The sequence below is a fragment of the Hemicordylus capensis genome, chromosome 4 (assembly GCF_027244095.1).
Source record: "Hemicordylus capensis ecotype Gifberg chromosome 4, rHemCap1.1.pri, whole genome shotgun sequence".
Lineage (NCBI taxonomy): Eukaryota > Metazoa > Chordata > Lepidosauria > Squamata > Cordylidae > Hemicordylus > Hemicordylus capensis.
This window is the reverse complement of record NC_069660.1, coordinates 37,197,596-37,216,701: the sequence shown is the minus strand read 5'-3', so window position 1 is coordinate 37,216,701 and position 19,106 is coordinate 37,197,596. Positions and strand designations below refer to the sequence as shown.

Below are 19,106 nucleotides of genomic sequence, written 5' to 3'. Positions count from 1 at the left end.
AGCCAACAGCAGTAATGTCCGGTAGCACAAACCAGCACTGTGATTCTTGGGTTTGGTGCTCACATCCACTAGCCAGAAGTTCTTTGTGCCATTATCAGACCACTAGGTCGTCCAGTTTCCTTTTTTCACGTTGTCACTGTTCTCTTCTTTCCCCTGCACTTGCTTTGTAGGTTTTTAAGAATCTTCAGTTGTTCATGGAGAACAAGCAGCCTGAAGATGACCTCTTTGACAGGCTCAATGTAAGTGCCTGCTGGATGTCACGTTTGAGAGTGTTGCGCACTATGATAACTGAGGGGGCCTCTCATAGAAGCTTTGGTTTCGGTTAACTTAAATGGTGTGGATTGTGCCATTTTGGAGTCGACGATATATAGAAGTTGCTTTGCTTTGGGGAGGGGCTGGGTTTTGGTGCCCCACTTGCAAATGGGGACAGTCTTGTGTTTCTCTCCTTGTGGCAACTGATGTGCAAGTCACTGGATGCAGTATGAAAAAAGGTAGAAGGCAGTGTGCAAAATTCCATTGCTTACCACTTCACTCAGACTGGCTTAAATGAGTAAACATGAAGGAGAAATTCTGTCATTGTCACATGAAAATCCTCCCCACTTCCTAGTGCAGTAATGTCTCCTAATGCCTGTTTCCATTCTGTATCCTGCACCCCAGTTCTTCCTAACTGCATCTGTGAATGTCCTTGCCATCTACTGAATTGGTATTTCTTCTTGTAAGGCTCTGGGAGACAGGGTGGATGGGTTTCCTTCCTTTATAGATCCCACCCTTGTTCCAAAAGATCAGATACAGGCTGCATGCAGAAATGTATGCATGCGGAAGAGCCAGCATGGTGTAGTGGTTAGAGTGCTGGACTAGGACCAGGGAGACCTGAGTTCAAATCCCCATTCAGCCATGAGAATTGCTGGGTGACTCTGGGCCAGTCACTTCTCTCTCAACCTAACCTACTTCTCAGGGTTGTTGTGAGGAGAAACTTAAGTATGTAGTACACTGCTCTGGGCTCCTTGGAGGAAGAGCGGGATATAAAATGTAGATGATGATGATGATGATGTTTGCCTCCCCAAATGGTGAGAATAGGAAGCTTTTTCAAATACTTTTTTGAGGAATTCTTGTAAGTAGTGCTAGACTGGATGAATACCTCTGTGCATCTTTCTCTCTCCCTCCACCTTCAGACTAGCATCTTAAATAAGCATCTTCAAGACCTTATGGAAGGGCTGACAGCCAAGGTATTCCGAACATATAATGCCTCCATTACGCTACAGCAGCAGCTAAAGGAGCTCACTACCCGTAAGTGCCTTTGAACTAGCCCACAACAAGCTTTATTTCTCCCTGTATTGATGTTGCCCTTCATATGGGTGTGCAGGCTTTAAGAGATTGGGTTGGGAATTTACCTGGGCTTCTCCATCACCTCCCTTCATATTTGCTCACAGCCAGATCATTTAAACTTCGTTGAAACAAAATTGCCTAATGAACTTACTGTCACTGCCAGCTTGAAAGCAGGCATAATGGTAATATATGGGTAATTCTTTTGTACCCAAGGCCATGCTTATTCCATATAAGAATAAAGAAATGGACCCCATGAAAATCTGTGAATTTTTTTCTTCTTTGTAGCTTCTTGATTTATGATTGTGCATTAAATTGCTTTGCATTAGCAACACATTAGCATGAATAAAATTGCCATTTAAAATCACTATCCATATTATCAAGGCCCTTTGCAACTTTTTTCAAATAGTGGAAGCTGTTCTTTTTAAAGGAGTGGGGTGATGGAAGCTGTGTGATGGTGAAGTTAAGTGTGGAGGCGAATTTTTAGAATGACATTTCACCATCCCATAAATGTTTCTGTGACTAATTTAAATAAAGAGTCTTCACAGTACAGAGAGACTACCGCAGAAGTGCTGGGTTTTCCAACTGAGTTTATCTCTGGTTTGTTTGTAAGCTTAGAGCAGCTTACATTGTTCTTTAGAACTAATAATTCTGTCTCACAATCTTTATAAAAACATCGAACAAAAGTTAAAATGGGGGGAGTTGCCAGAGGGGAGGGGGCAGGCGAGTTGGTCCTCCTCAGGCTGCTGCAGCCTGGTGACGATGGCTGTGGAGGAGGCCGTGGTTCTTCACAGAGGGCGGTTGCTATTTGGTCAGGAACGTGACCCTTCATGGCAGCATTTCCCTGTCATACGAGTGATGTAAATTTGTCCTTGGAACCGACAGGTTTGCATCCGTCCAGGGGCGTAGCAAGGTTGGAGTGGGCCCAGAGACAAGATTTTAAAATGCCACCCCCCTCCCCCAATGAAGCTCAGCTCAGGTTTTGTAAATTGTGGATGGTGCAAGTCATTTAATGGTACTAGAGAAAGACATGCTGTTCTGGGAGCTCCAGGTTTTAACACTCACATCAATTTCGGAGAATGAATACAACTGAGGGAAGCCCGGGCAGGTGTGTGGCTGGGGGAGTCAGTCATATGACTTGCCTCTCGGGCCCCTCCAAGGCAGTGGGCCCTCAGACAACTGTCTCCCCTTGCCCTATTATAGTTACGCCCCTGCATCCGTCTCCTTGAAGCACCGGCCATGTTTCCCCTTAATTGATATTTTATTTAAATTATTATTTTGACTTTATAACATGTTTTCTATTTACTAAAAGCACTGTACAATTAAAACCCCAAATTAAAAAATTAACAGTGATACAACATAAATCAACGGAAAGGCAACTAGCCAGCCCCAGACATCTCAACCAGCCTAACAATTTACAAGGCAACGGAGAGAATATAAAGATGCCACAAGGCAGGCCTTTCTAGGTAGGTTCCAAAGGCACGATTCTTGAGGGAGCCGCCTTCTGTGTGTCTGCCAGCCTGATTTCCCAGAAGGGAGGAACACAGTAAAGGGCCTCCCCAGCTGACTTGGGTAGACAGGGAAGAATGATCTAGAAGAGACTCCCCTATGGTATGGTAATGTGTCATTTTAGGGTTTCAAAGGTGATTACTAGCTCCTTGATTTGGGCATGGGAGCTCATTGGTAGCCGGTTCAGATGGCAAATGTTGCCCACCCTAACCCAAAGTGAAGCCCCGTAATTCTGAACGAGTTCTAGTTTCCAAGCAGCCTCCAAGGGCAGCCCCAGATAAAGAGTGGCCTCTCTATATTTAAAAATAAATAAATGTGTCCATATTGCAAATGAGGGGCTGAGGTGGAGAAAGTGTGGCTTACCTAGGGCCACCTAGTGGGCCCATGATTCAAACAATGGACCTATGGATTTATTCATTACGTTACATCAGCCTAGTCTGCTATAGCTGGTTGAGGGCCAAGTTGCTCTTACCTATGGAAAAGATGAAATCTCACATGAGATCTTGACCTTGTTGTATAGAAATCAATGCCTACTTCACTTAATCTATTTTGAACTCTTTCAGCGGATGATAACATCCCAGCAAAGATTCTGTCTTATAACCGTGCCAATAGAGCTGTTGCTATTCTCTGCAACCACCAGAGGGCGCCTCCAAAGACCTTCGAGAAGTCCATGATGAATTTACAGAGCAAGGTACACTTCACCTTCAGTTAAAAGCCAAATTAAGATTTACCCAACAATGGTTACCGCTGTTCCTTAACTGATTTGTTTTGGGTTCTTCTCTTAGATTGCTTCACTACTGAAGCCTGTTTCCCTTGCTTTTAAAAAAAGAACCCTGTTTGTTTTTAATTGCCGAAAGTCCCTTAAAGCCTCGGACTTTTCAAATCATTCGCCTTCCCACCAAGCCACTTCAAAAGCTAACTTCTGTTTTCCGTCTCAAGCTGAATTGGACACTTTAGCAAGTTGGCTTTAGGACTGCAAAAATATCTCAAGTTTCTTTGGTGGCAAGAAAATTTCATCTCCATATTATTTGGGAAAGGGATGTTCTCTGGTTTTCCATCCCAGTTTAATCCTAGGACATTGAATAGAATTCAGGAAGGCCTTTATGTGTGCGGAAGGCACCCCTGCTCACAAAAAGAGAGAGCATTTCCAGTTTCTCTGAATGTTAGCTTTTCTAGCAGCAATCCCCCATGCCATATCTCATACTTTGAAAGGGTCCACTTTTCCTCAGAAGGGACTTTTCCAGATGCACTAGGGTCTAGATAGCATGGATCCCACTCACGAGGAAAGGGGTCACTTGGTTTATTAAAGAACCACCAGAGGCTGAGTTGGTGGTGTAATGGCTTGGGGCCTTTCCTGAGGCTCCCCTGAGGCATCATGAAGGTGTACTCTGAAAAAGCTTTGTGTGGACGCATCTTTACTGAATGACCTAGGCCAATACCTGATGTGTTTCTGCACAAAAAGCATGGTGGAACTGTCCTTGGACTGTACCACTTGAGATTTTAGATGGGGGAACATAGGAACAAATGATCTGGATCGTGATCCATTGTCTTCATAAGGAATACAAGATCTGGAAGGTCCTTATGAATACAATGGATAACCTCCAGATCATACGTTACAGGTGAGCAACCTGTTTTTTTCTAGTAAATCACAATATTCATTTCATATAGAAAACTAAGTAGATAGTGGAGAAGGGTTCTAGCCTAGCTTTCTCCCTGAGGTTGTAGTCTTCTGTATGCAGGATTTTTTCCCCATGGAGAAACATTTGAACAAGCAACCCTTTCCCTTGCCCCATGCAGTCTTTTAACGAAAGGCGGTATAAAAATGCAAAAATAAATAAATAAATAAAATGCAGTCTGAAGTGGTAAAGTCCATGAACAGTTTTATCATGTGTAGACCAGATCTGATTCTTCTGAAGTGTTCTTGAGGCTTATGATTTGTGAACTTAAATGAAGTTCAGAACTTCAGTCTGTTTCGTGTCCTTAGCTGGAGGATGATGTTGAGGTTTAACACGAAGTCTTTTCTAAAAGACACATGAGGCAATTAGCCCCCTCCCTCCCCACACCATTGTGGTCTTTTATACATTCAGCATCTATTTGTGTTTCACTCCTCTAACTCACCCTTTTCCTTTTCAGGTTGTATCTGACAAAAGCCCTGAGGTCAATGTGGTTAGGTCGGTTTAAAGCCTGAATCTGAAATAACCCTTTCAATAAGATATTCTGTTTTATTAATCACTGGGGTGTTATTTTGGCTTTCATAATACCTAACCTGGCTGCTTCCATCATTAGGACCTACAGCTTTGACCAAATGATGATAATGACTTGGCTGCCTTCTCTGACCTCCCCTGAAACCAGTTTTTATCATTGGGTTGTGCCTGAATTCATTACGTGAACGGAAGGCACTTCCATCTGGGCAAGGAGGGAGCAGTTTTTTTATGGACACCCTCCCCCTCACGCCCCAAAAATCTGCTCCCGAGAATTGGGTGGCCTTCTGATGCAGAGGGCTGCAGGGGGATGTGAGGGGAATCGACAAATATCTGAGCTGGTGGCAACCTCATTCGTTCTCCCCCCCCCACCCCCAGCACCAATGGAACTGCCCTCTGCTTGTGGAGGATATAGTTAGGATGCAATCCATTATTTCCCAAGGAGCTGGAGAGTCTGCCAGTAACAACTCTAGGTGAAGAGAGTGATGTACCTCCTGGCTTCACATCCATCGATTGCAAAATTTCACTTTTCATTCCTTTTAACCAAAAAAAATGGCTGGATCAGCACAGGAAGCATTGTATGGTTTAGGGACAGTCGACATCTAAATCTTGAAAGGGTTCCAGTTACGTGGCCACACAGAATCCTTACCAGTTGTACAAATGTATTATATAGTATTGCACAGTGTGTTCACTGAATCCCCTTATTTGTATGAAGGTAACTGACCCTTCTTTGTGTAATTGTCCATTTGAATCTTTGTATAACTCTTCCTGAGCCCTTGGGATTTAGTTGATTTTAATTAAATTGCAGCCTGCATCTCTCCCAGGTTTTCTGCCTGTTGGTGTGAAATTATTCTCTCCAGCCTGCTGATGGCACTGTTGTCCATCTGAAAGACAGTCTCTGTGCATATTTTCTAAATGGTTGTCAGAATATCTAAATTTTGAAACACCATCTGTGTGTGGCATGAAAAGTTAATTAGGAGGAAGGCTGCTGTGTTAGTCCTAAAATGCTTCTGACAACAAACCTTTGTTGTACCAACTGCACAAACTGGTAGAAAGTTTTTGAATTTTACAGAACTAATTCTCTTCTGAAAGAGGTCTATCTTTTCAACATTTCTGATACAGTACAAATATATTATTTGAAACTTTTGGTCTCCAAAGTAATTTCAGGGGTTCATAGTCTGACAGTGCACACAATTGGACTTATGACATATTAGGGGGAGTTTGCTGGATAAATCCCTGACTCTTCTGAGGCCGGAATCTAGAGCCCTGCTGGACACTTCTGCAAGCTTGAGTGTCCTATGCTTAGCTAAAAATCCAAGTTCCAGCCTATGAACTTTTACAAGTCATAAGATAGGGGAAAGATTCTTGAACACTCAGTGCAAGTTCTCCTTCTGGATAGAGACTCTACTAGGATGCTTGTATGGTACCCAGGAGGCGGCAAGCATCTCTTGATCAACTGTTTTGAGGCTTGTCAGCGCCACTCTTTCCCACTTGTGCTTTTTGTTGGGGTTTTTTTGGCCTTGTTTAGATTGATGCCAAGAAAGAACAGTTGGCCGACGCCAGGAGAGAACTGAAAAGCGCCAAAGCAGATGCCAAGGTTCGGAGGGATGAGAAGTCTAAAAAGTAAGTCTGCCTGCTATGACATATGCAAACATCTCAATGTGGCCAAGAGTACAACACAGGAACGTAGGAAGCTGCCTTCTACCAGGTCAGACCACTGGACCACCCAGCTCAGTATTGTGTGTTCTTTGGCAGCTCCTCTCCAAGCTTTCAGGCAGGAGTCTTCCCCAGCCCTACCTGGAGAGGCCAAGGATCGAACTTGGAGCCTTTTAAGTGCAAAACAGATGCTCTTCCACTGAGCTATGGACAACCTTTGGTTCAAAATGAGACCTTTGCTAAAATGGCTCTCCTCTGAATACTAGACTCTTGAATTGTGTCTCATTCTCCTTCCCATGCTGCCTTTGAGCTTTTCCTAGACCTGCATGCTCAGAAAACCTCATAACTAGCCAGTAGTAGGGGCAGTACAGGGTAGGTTCACAAGGCCTACCCCAGAAAATACATCATGAGCTGGAGGAATGTTGTTCCACTGGCAATGCTTCTCCCCAGGTGGGAAGACCTGGGTTCAAATCCTCACTTATCCATGAAGCTAATTTTCGGCGACTCAATCAACAGCTGCGCCTATTCTTTGAGGAGGATGACCTCAAAACAGTGGTGCACCAGCTGGTAACCTCCCATCTTGACTATTGCAATGCGCTCTACATGGGGCTGCCTTTGTACGTAGTTTGGAAACTTCAGTTAGTTCAGAATGCGGCAGCCAGATTGGTCTCTAGGGTAACCCAGAGAGACCATATTACGCCTATTTTGAAACAATTGCACTGGCTGCCGATATGTTTCCAGGCAAAATACAAAGTGCTGGTTATTACCATTAAAACCCTGAACAGCTTAGGCCCAAGATACCTTAGAGAGCGCCTTCTTCTGCGTGATCCCCACCGCACATTAAGGTCATCTGAGGAGGTTTGCCTCCAGTTCCCACTAGCTCGTCTGGTGACGACTCAGAGGTGGGCCTTCGCTATAGCTGCTCCAGGGCTGTGGAATACACTCCCTGCGGAAATCCGTAATTTGATTTCTCTATTAGCCTTCAGGAGAGCCCTTAAAATGTATTTGTTTGGCCTGGCTTTCCAGGGTTTTTAAATCTGTTTTAATATTCTAACCCGTTTTGTGGGCTTTTAATCACTATAATTGTTGTTTTAAAATGTTTTTAAATTGTTAATTGTTGTTATATTGTTTTTAAATTGTGTTAGCTTTTATTGTTTTAGTGGTTTGTTTTAATTGTAAACCGCCCTGAGCCATTTTGGAAGGGCGGTATATCAATCAATCAGATTGATTGATTGATTGATTTCTAAGCCTAACCTCACAAAAATGGACGTGTTAGTGAGAATAAATTTTTTTTCTTCTCGACCAAGGTCTCTCTGGGCCACCTTGGGCAAGTCAGTGTATCTTTCGCATTCATAGAGTGTCATGGGGGAAACCATTGTCCAAATGATTCTAATCTTTGTAGGTATAGACGCGTTACAGCATTTAAATATCCTTTCTCAGGCCTTCATTGCTTAGTCTATATCTGATGCAGGCATATTCCTTACATTGATTTTTTAAATTCCCTAGTTAGGATAAGCCATTTATAACTGCTGCATGTTCTTTCTTCCTCCTCACCCTTCACAGGACAGTGGAAAGCAAGAAGAAAGCCGTACAAAGAGTTGAAGAACAGCTGATGAAGTTGGAGGTTCAGGCTACAGACAGAGAGGAGAACAAGCAGATTGCCTTGGGAACCTCCAAACTTAATTACCTGGATCCTAGAATTTCTGTTGCCTGGTAAGCCTCCTACCTGGGGAAAGAGAGTTAGCTGCCCTTTTTCTCCTTGTCATTTTATATATTCATTTACTCAATTTATATACTGCTCTTCCTAAAGTGGCTAAAGGTGGCTTACATTAAAAAAAAAACCCATTTAAACCAGATTAAAACTCATTAAAATTAAAACTAGATATCATTAAAAGCCAGGCTAAAAAGATGGGTCTTTAAGGCTTTTCTGAAGGCTTGTTTTATCTTTGGGAGAAATTAGATGCTGGTCCTGCTGGGATACACTTTTGTGGTTTATGACTGGCCAGCAGTGTGTGTCTTTGGATGCTTTAGTATCCAGTGTAGCATTCCAAGTAAATGTTGAAATGCTGGGTAGATCGTGCACCTCTTGGTTTAACCTAGCTTTTGTTTCTAATGATAATGCAGATATGGCAGTATCTGTGTACAGCTTACCTATGATGGAAGAATGAGGTTCTGTCCACCTGCCTCTTGGGCAGTGGGGTAGATGACAGATGGAAAATGACATGTCTTAATGCTCCTTCACATAAAAATCTTGTTTGTTTTTTTGCTTTGTTTTTTAAGCACCTTGTCAGGCAGAGAGTTCTAGCCTGGCTGCTGGACTTTATTTTTCTATGTGGGAAAGCTTTTTCTTTTAAAAAGTGGGGTTTTATATATTAAAGTGGGGTTTTATATATTGCCTTTCAATGCTACCATTCCCAGTATTACAGCTTACAGTAGTATTAAAACAAGCAAATAAACAACAAAAAGATTGTTTCGAAAAAACAGATTTTAAACTGTGAAGCAGTAAAAACTCAGCAGCCGCAAAGAGAAAATCAACACAATGTTTTAAAAGACATGGTGAAATAAAAAGTTCTTCGGTGTCCAAATGATGTAAGAGTGGGTGCCCAGGTTAGTCTCTCATAGGTGGGGCACCACAATTGAGGAGACCGTCTTCCCTGGTTTCCAGCCACATAACCCCCAAAGGCAAGATAATCCAGAGAAGGATCTCCAAAAATGACCTCAAACATACTGGCAAGTTTATATGGGAATATGTGGTTCTTCAGATATCTGATTCACCTCCCCACCTACAACACCTGAGCTTGAAATGGAACAGCCTAGCAAGAGACTACTACCACTCTCATGGCACTACTGATACAGCCAGCCTTATGGGTGTTTGAATGTAGCTTTCAGTACCTGCAGGTTGTGACTACAAACCATTGGTTATGGCCACAAACCTTATAGCTCGTGTAATGACATAAAAGTGCAATGCAGTGCTGGGTTCTACTGGCTGGAGAGCTAGCATGCTATTGTAACTAGTTTGTTGGATTCTGGCTGGGGAGACCTGGGTTCAAATCCCCACTGAGCCATGAAGCTCACTTTGGGACAGTCCCTCTCCAAGTCTAACTTATTCAAAGAAAACAGGGTTATTTGTGAGAATAAAGTGGGGTATACCCACCCATCTCCTGAACTCATTGGAGGAAAAGGAAGGGCAAAAAATGTGTTTTGTTGTTACAATAATGTAGCTGGTGAAAAAAACACAGTCAGGAGCTAAGAAGTTAGTAGTGTTGGGATTTTTCAGGCAAAGGAGTCGTTTCAATGTCTGCATGCCTGAGAAAACAGCACAGATCTTACGTGTTTCTGACGTGTGTGTGCGCACGCACACACACACACACACACACACTCTGTATATACATACACACCCCAGCCAGCCAAAGTCGTGTACTGTGGACCTGTTTCCACAAAGTTGATTGTCACAGCTCTTGCTGCAGTGTTAATGACAATATGTACTAGCTCTCACAAGCTGAGGCTGTTCTGACGATCCGTCAAAACCGGGCTAAGAAAGCCAAGCCCAGTCTTGGCGGATCGTCAGAACTGCCAGAAGCCATGCAGCGCCCGGCGGCAAATCTGCCTCCAGAGCCTGCCTTTAAAATGAGGCTATGGGAGCAAGTGCTCCCTTAACCCCATTTAAAAAAAAAAAATCATCTGCCAAGCTGCCAGGGCTGGGAGACTGTGTGGCTCCCGGCCGGCATCAGGAAAATCGCCATAATGCACCGCACACTTGCACCGTGCATTATGGGAGTTCCACTGGCCTCCTGGCCCCAAAACCTCCCTGCTGCTGGCAGCAGCCAACAATGGTATGGGCAGGCGATTGGCCCACCCAGCAAAGCTATGGAAATCATCTGCAGGGGAGGTCAGCTTTTTGAGGCTTCCTCCCCTGCCCCTTCAAGCCCTTTCTCACGGATTGTGAGAAAGGGCTTGCTCTGCTACATATGTTTTGTCAGAAGTCACATGGTAATCTGTCCTCTTACTTCGAGAGAGTCTCAGCTTACTGAATAGTGCAGAATTGACCTTCGGGGTACACATGCTTTGCTGTTAACAACTTCTGTGTGCTTGCGCTCTCTCTCTCTCTCTCCCTTTCCCTCCCCTCTTCAGGTGCAAGAAATTTGGAATACCTATAGAGAAGATATATAACAAAACCCAACGGGAGAAATTTGCCTGGGCAATTGACATGGCAGATGAAGACTATGAGTTTTAACCTGATATTAATGGGATGGATTTTATGGAAGAAAAGGGGAGTAGCCTGGTTTTAGGGAGATTGATAAACTGTGAGCCTTACTTGTCCTTTATATTGGGGGTGGGAGGGGCTTCGGGAGGGGAAAGTGAGTGGCTGACAAAATAAATACCCAACATCTTTGAGAAAAGAGACGCCTGGAAATATTATAGAGGAGCTGAGCCAGTTGTCCTATGGACAACTTATTTAAACCTGTTTCAGAGACCCAAATTCTAGCTGTATGGTTTGTGTTTTATCTCTGGAGGGAGGATGAGTGGATGGGGGATTTGTTAACCTTCCACAAGGCAAATTCACCATTTCACTGAAGAGCTTGGACATCATTAGCTACTGTATACAGAATCCAATGAGATATTGGTGTGTTTTTACAGTTAGGGTTTTGCAATAACTTCTATATTTTAATAGAAAATGGACTCCTTAATTTCCTGCCCCATACCCCCCTCATTAATTTAACACAACAGAAGCCCTCAGCACACTGGCTCTGGCCGTAACGGTCGTCATGGAAACACTTAGTTGTTTTCATTTTTACTTGCCACCATCATGGTATTGAAAACGTATAATAAAAATGCAACATCTCTTCAAAGCAAAGCATGATGGGAAGATCCTTCCTGACTTGAGTGGGGTTTTTTTTGTTAATGTGAATTTTTACTACTTTTAATTATTTTAAAATATTTAAACTTTTTTTCTTCTTGATCTTGAAGATCATGTAGATTTGCAGAGGGTAGGAAGGAAAGGGTTGGGGAGGGTTAATGGATTATGAGTACAAATGAATTGGTGATGAAATGGTTTCCCATCATACTTTGTTCTGAGTACATTATATATATCAGAAATATCCACATTTGTGGGTTTCATTTTTATGTTTTGTCTTTGGCAGGGGTTTTTTCTCCCCTTTTTAAAAACTTCTGCCCTCCCCTCTTTTACTTGAAAGGTTTTATTGTGTAAAATGAACTTTCACAGGTCAATAAAATTTTGAGGGAAGTGAACTTTGGTCCCCAAAAAACAAAAAAAAAGAAGAAAAATGGAAAATAATCAAGATTTTAGGGCTTTTATTTTTTTTTTCTTTTGTAATTGTGTAAAAAAATTTAAAAAAAATTAAAGCAGAATTTTAATGTGAACCCTTTTTTGCTATAATCCATTAGTTTTAGAGGCATTGTTAGCTTAGTGTGGTGCAAAGACAAGTTTCCCGCAGTCTTTCCTCAACAAGTATCTTCTATTTTTATCATGAATTCCCTTTTAATCAACTGTAGGTTATTTAAAATAAATTCCTACAACTTAACGCAATGCCAGCATCTGTGTATTCTTGTACCCAGAGAACAGAACAGCTGGCTGCAGGCCAATAGCTGTCAATTTGAGGTGTTAGAGATGCAGCTGGTGCGAGGGCGAGTGTGGACTCCAAGACGAACTCTCAGAGCAACAGTGGGTGGGGGCAAGCTAAGGTGGTCTGGAGTTCCCCTGTGGCTTTCCAACCCACAGGCATTAACAGCCAAACGGTAGATTACAAGTTCTCTGGTTGGGCTGCATTGCATTTTTGTACAGCGACTTGTACAGCACGTTCATTATGTTAATGAACATAACTCCGTTATGTAGGATTCATGTTACGTTGCCCTACATAAATCTCAGCTAGCCTGTGTCTACAGGCCTTCTTCTAGACTCTTATCCATAGCTGGAACAATTTATCCCTTATCTTCTCTAGAAGTGGAGAACCAGGAACAATTGTTTGGGAAGGAAGCACTGTTTTCTTCAAGATGACTATATTTACACTTTCAGGAACTCAAACAATTTGCTTTCTTGGCACAGGAAGATCTGTCATATGTTCAGAAAACTTGAGCATATTTGCTTGGAATAAAATGCCATTGAAATCTTTGGGTCTTGTTTCCGAGAAAATGCTTGGAGGCATTTACTTCTAATGTTCTTACCAAGAACTAAGGTTCTCTCTAGGGTATATCATACCAGATGGTGTGAATCTGTAGCAGTGAATGTGGTACAAGAGGAGCTTCAGTTTCGTATACTGCAGGTGAGTGGGAAGTCAGTATGACACCCTGGTACTAGGATGCTGCTGTTGGTTAAAATGTTATTCATCTTGTGTCTCCAGCTGTACAAAAATCAAAATGCATTCACACTTCTCTTCTGGAATTGATCAAGAATCTAGTACAGTAGAAACCCCATTTGTTTAAAAGGCATGGCAGTTTATTCACACACGTGAGCAAGCCCTGGGAAGGAAACTACTCTAAAGGTAGAAATGCAAAGTAACCAGAGGTAGGAATATTCTATGCTAACCTAACCTTACCTTACCCCCATCTAAATCTCTTTTTATGCAGCAAGGAAGTGCTGATCCAGTGGCAGGAATACATGTGTATACACACTTTCCTTAGAGGGATCATTTGGCTTGCGAGTCAGGACTTTGTAAAAAGCATTTGTCTTTATTATGTTGAATCCATTATGGTCACTGGTGAGCCACCTTGAATGCCAAGAGGAAAGCTGGAAGAATTATGAAGGGGAGAAACTAAGAGCTATAGAGAAAGGAAGAGATTTCTGCATCCCTTGACAAATTGAACTCTTTGCTTTATCGATTTAATAACAAGGTTTGCAATTATGCTGGGTTGAAAAATAAAAACATAACAGGGCTATTCTCACGATTGCTAGCCTCCACTAGTCCAGTTTTCTGTGATTGTGAGAACCACTGGGCTCGGCTGCGAGCCCGGTGGTTCTAGAGCGGGTAACCCACTCAAGAACCCCTGCCGTAAAACCAGGTTTGCGGAGTGAGCACTCTGGAGGGGCGGCGAAAAGCCGCCTCCCGGCTCTGGGGCTCTCGCCAGCATGCCCTGCGCACTCACGCAGGGCATGCTGGAGCTTGCGGGGGGCGAATCGGCTCCAACCTGCTCGTGTGTGGGGAGAGTGGGCTTAGCCTGCTCTCCCCGCTCAGCACCCCTAACTGGGTCTCACTGATTGTGAGACCCAGCTCAACTTCTTTAGCCAAACCATAGTTTTGTGTTAGAACCCAAATATGCACACATGCCCAGGTTTGTTTTGAAGCCTCCAAACCAGGATCTGAAACCACAGTTGGCAGTTTGCTTGCAAAACACAGGTAGGGGCTGCTGCACTCTGAAAACAGGAGCAAACCTATGAAGCTGAGTCCTGAGCAGATGTGGGGGGGGGGGGAATAAAAGCAGACCAGAAGATAGTTTGCCTATTTGTATATCTGGAAGCTCAAACCATGGTTTGGATTCTCAATTATGATGAGCACAAACTATGGTTTTGTGTTACGTTACCCAGCCTGAGAGTTTATTAATGCAGAGTTATTCTCTGTCTCAGTAATCCTCACAGCAGTAGAAGCTGTCATTGTTCTCTCTCTGCAGTGCAAGGAACAACCTCAGGGACCTTCTGGCTGAATTGGGACATGTTCCTATAGCCTAGATTTAGACAGTTCAAATAGTATTGACTTCTTCTGCAGTTCTAAATGTGTGAGAACTAATTGTGGGCAGCTGCATTCTGTACACAAGAGGTGGCCTCTTGGGTGCTTTGGAGCCTAGTGTTGAGAACATATTCACACAACCTTTCAAACGGGGCGGGGGTTGACAAAAGGGCTATTCACATATTGAATTGTATACATGTACAGGTGTCTGTACCCTGTACACATTTTCATGTGAAAGACTAAACACACATGCATTTTTAAAAGTCAACATAGGGACTGGATCCCTCAAAAATGCAGAGTACAGTGTATGTTTACTGCTATATGTGCATTTAATGTATGAATAACTGTACACATGTACAGATTAACAAATACCTGTATACTGTACACAAGTTGAGTATAACGTGTGAATAGGACTAAAGAAAAAGTCAACCAAGTTTAAATTCAGCCAAAATAAATGTGTGAATTATCCCTTTGTTTCCATTGAAATACTGATTTTGAGATTTATTTATTTTTTACTGAATCCAGTTTTGAGAGCTAAGGATACTTCTCAACTCTTGCTTTTTTTAAAAAAAAAAGAAAAGAAAAATGTGCATCACAAACTGCACCAAAAAAGCTAGATTCCGCAACCTGTATAAATTAGGCTAATAGAACAAATTTGCATAATTCCCTGTATATTCCATAATTTATTCTCATTTTGCTAGTTCCGGCAAGGAGCTATGCAGAGCACTGAAAGCCTGTTCCTGACCACTGCTAAATGACAAAAGCTAATATTCTCAGAAAGCTGAATTCCATCTCCAGTGTCACATTCTGCAGACTTTTCTGTGCTCCTGCAGAATTGCAGTATTCACACAAACCCTTTCTTTTCTTTTTTATTGCAGCAAACAGAAATGTTACCAAATATAGACCCAGGCCACAAACCAGCACAGGCTTGAATGCACTTAAGCCCATAGAAATGAATGCACTTTAAGCATGCCTAATTTCTCACTAGGTTGTGGACAAAATATGGCATGCTTCTATTCAGAATTTAACTACAAACTCTGTTCGGTTTGCTGTGAAGTGGCCCTATGAACTAAATCCACGATTGACAGTGTGACTACATTACTCATGACAAGCCCCATTTAAATTAAACAAGTTAGTCATGACTAACTTGTCCCATTAATTTCGGTGAGGCTATTCATAATTTGAACAGGGAAGTAACTTGCCTTGGGAGCAAGAGGTTGCTGGTTTGAATCCCTGCTGGTATGTTTCCCAGTCTATGGGAAGCATAGGAAGATGCTGGAAGGCATCACCTCATACTGCATGGGAGAAGGCAATGGTAAACCCCTCCTGTATTCTACCAAAGAAAACCACAGGGCACTGTGGTCACCAGGAGTCGACACAACTTTATTCAAAAGAGCCCCTGGTGGCGCAGTGGTAAAACTGCCGCCCTGTAACCAGAAGGTTACAAGTTCGATCCTGACCAGGGGCTCAAGGTTGACTCAGCCTTCCATCCTTCCGAGGTCGGTAAAATGAGTACCCAGAATGTTGGGGGCAATATGCTAAATCATTGTAAACCGCTTAGAGAGCTCCGGCTATAGAGCAGTACTTAAATGTAAGTGCTATTGCTATTGCTATTGCTATCATTTAGTCTGGCTGTTGGCCAATATTCATAGTAGTAACAGCATACACAGTGATGAGTTTCCTTACTCCCAAGCAAGGGCTTCTTATTCCATAACCAGGACTCTTACTCCAGAGTAAGGTTCAGAGTAAAGAAAATGATGAGGCTTTTCTCATGCACATCCTAATCTGGGTTTAGGGACTCCCAGCCCAGGTTAGGATGCATGTGAGAACCACCAGGATCAGGCTCTATCCCGGTGGGGCAGCACCGCCTACCCCCACTTTCAAACCTGGCTGTTAGCTGAAGTAAAGGGAGTGAGCTCTTAACCCAAGCTAACTGCTCATGTGTTTGCTAGGACTCTGTTTAGCCTCCAGCGGACACAGAGACGGGTGCCTAGCGTGCCTGCCTCCTGGGGGAATCCTCCAGTGCATTGTGCAAGCTATACGGAGGCATTGTGGGATCTCCTGAGGCCAGGGCGCATTGTCCCAGCCTCCGGAGCTCAGCACTGCAGGCACACAGCACTGCTCGTCTAGGAGCACAATTCGTGCCATCTGGGGGGGAAGGTGAGTTTACCAGGCCTTCCCCTGCCCACCCGGTCATGTGAACAACCTCTATATGTCACCCAGTAATTCTTTGTCATCCCAGTTAAACAGCAGAGGGGTGAGGGTAGATCCGGACTGGGATCGCAGTGTGGGGTGAGACATTTAACTCTTTCACATTACAGCCCCAGTGAAAGGCTGCAGTTTGCCTTGTCCAGAAGCTTCTGTGGAACCATATCCTTGGGAGGGAACTTCTGTTGGCATCAGGTCTGGTTCTTTGCCTCCTCCAAGGCAGCTACGGTAACTAAAAAAAGAGCACCATGTCAGACGATGCATAATGTTTAGTTCAGTGTTCGGTTGGCATTATTGATTGTGTTAGCATGCTTTGTGGTGTCTGTGTTCCACCACTTGAGCTCTAAAATCACCTTTGTTTTTGGTTTCTCTTGCTTTTAATTTGTGTTAATTTAGTGGTGATGGTGGTGATTATAGCGGCAAATAGTAAAAGTTGCTTGCAAGCAGCTTTGTTTCCTTCTCCAAAATAGGAACACCGCAGCCTGGTATGAATGTGCTTTCTATTTATACATACTCCCTCACCCATCCTAATCTCAGTCTGTCTTAATCAGATGTGTGAGATTATTCTCCTGTGCCTGAGATTGACGGGAAAGTCCAGTTCAGAACAAGCCTGTATTCCTAAGGGATAGCATTTCCTATCAGGAGTTCCCTCCTGCTTTTGTCTGCTTCTTAATGCAAGTAGGAAATCCAGAGTTCCAAGGCCTCTCTGTGTGATGTATGGCCCTTGATACGAACAATGTTGCCAAATGGGAGACAGTAATACACTTGGAAAATCTACCCAGAAATAGCACCTTGTTTTAGCTTCAGATCTGGCCAGCCTTAAGAGTATTTCCTGGTCATTTTGTAGAAATGTATATTTTTATTCCCTAGCCAATGTCATAGGATCAGAGTGCTAGTATTTCCTTTATTTCCCTATTCCACTCCACTTCCTTCCTCACCTGGAACAAAGGTTTCTCACGCACTTAACATGACAGTAGCATCCTGAATCTCAAATTTACATTTCACAATTTGCTGATTTTTAATGTGGCATTTAGTAGTGTCTCGATAAGCATGTGCATTTGGCTGGAGCAAGGCTGCACAACTTTGGCCCTCCTACAAATGTTGGACTACAATCCCCATCATCCTTGACTATTGGCCATTGTGGCTGGGGATAATGGGATTGTAATTCAATGACTTCTGAAGTGCCAAAGTTATGGAGCCCTGGACAAGAGCTTGAGTTTTGTCCATAAAATGTAAACACGTGCATCTCTTTGCCAAAATCTGAAATCGCAAACTGAAAATCACTGAAATCCTGAGTTTTTAGACCAAACATATGAAGAAATTTATTGTAATAGAATAAACTATTAGTTTGAAATAAGTACACTTCTGGATGTAACATCAGGGTGCTGATGTTACATCTAGGCTTGCCTTTTTTCTGCTCTGTCAAGAAATGGTTGGAACCAGAGTTCCCTCTAATTTTTTTCATCTCTGTGCAGGAATGGGTTTTGTTCTGGGTGGCAGTATCAAGGCAGTGTGTGCACACATGCATCCAGAATGGAGCCTTCCTGATAATTTTAGATCCTGAGTGGGATCTAGAATAAACTGAGCAGACATAGACGTGTGAGCATGTGCACACGCCTTAGAAGGGGACACTGGCTGAGACAATAAAATGGGGGGAAATCTATATCTTTTGTTAACTTGGAGGCAGGCAAAAGATGGTTCAGAAGTTGTTCAGTTAAGTCTGAGCAGCTTAGCCTTTATTGAGCAATGAATTGCTCAAACTGAGAAGCCAGAGTCAGCAGTTGTATGGTCAGATGGGAATCATGGCTTTTCAGCTCACCTGATTCTGTTGCGCTGAAAGTTGCAATACACCCTCCAGCCAACAGCCGTGGTGGTGGTGCAGTGCAGCAGTCACTGAAAACCTTTTTTTAAAAGTGAACTATAACCGATTCAAAACAGTGCTGAATCCCTGTGTGCCTATCGTATAACTCGGTATGAATTGACTGACTTTCTCTTTTGTTCATCAGACTCTAACTAGAATGTAATGGGATACAAATGCTTTCGTAAATAGTGCATATTTCTCTTTAGAAGTTAGTTTTTTTGTGTGGTCCTTCACCTACAGAAATCCTCTTAACCCTGAGAACTTGATGTAAAATGGATATTCAAGAACTAGAGAAGACCAAATGCCTAAACACGTACAGTGCATATCTCAAATTAAGAAAACCTAGATCCTGTGCTCTAGCACTGCAGGTACACATGGAACTTAAACTGACAGCAACAAGAGCTTTTGAATGGAATGATGTACTTGCATCTCAATGCACAAATTAGCTGTGGGCGCGCTAGATTAACTGCATAATATGAGTACCTTCTGGGCCTCAAAAGTTCCATAGGTGGCAAGATGATCAATTTGTAGTATTATCTAGACCTATGCAAATTCGGATTTGAAAATATGGATATTTTAATGTGAATCTTTTTCAAAGCTATGGGTGAACCCCGATTTTTGACATTTTTCTTTTAAAATGGCTAAAAATTGTCAAATCTGGCGTGTACC

General features: G+C 42.9%; 1 protein-coding gene across 2 annotated transcripts in view; it reads left to right on the top strand.

The window, feature by feature from the left end:
* Nucleotides 1-12,237, top strand: part of TOP1 (DNA topoisomerase I) — a 114,788-nt gene extending 102,551 nt beyond the window's left edge. For both annotated transcript variants that reach the window (XM_053247837.1, XM_053247838.1), the window contains exons 16-21: nt 171-239; nt 1,173-1,287; nt 3,396-3,523; nt 6,562-6,656; nt 8,253-8,402; nt 10,821-12,237. In XM_053247837.1, coding sequence (XP_053103812.1) covers nt 171-239; nt 1,173-1,287; nt 3,396-3,523; nt 6,562-6,656; nt 8,253-8,402; nt 10,821-10,923 — 660 coding nt within the window. In that variant the 3' untranslated portion in view covers nt 10,924-12,237. The remainder of the gene's footprint in view (nt 1-170; nt 240-1,172; nt 1,288-3,395; nt 3,524-6,561; nt 6,657-8,252; nt 8,403-10,820) is intronic.
* Nucleotides 12,238-19,106: the final 6,869 nt, after the last annotated feature.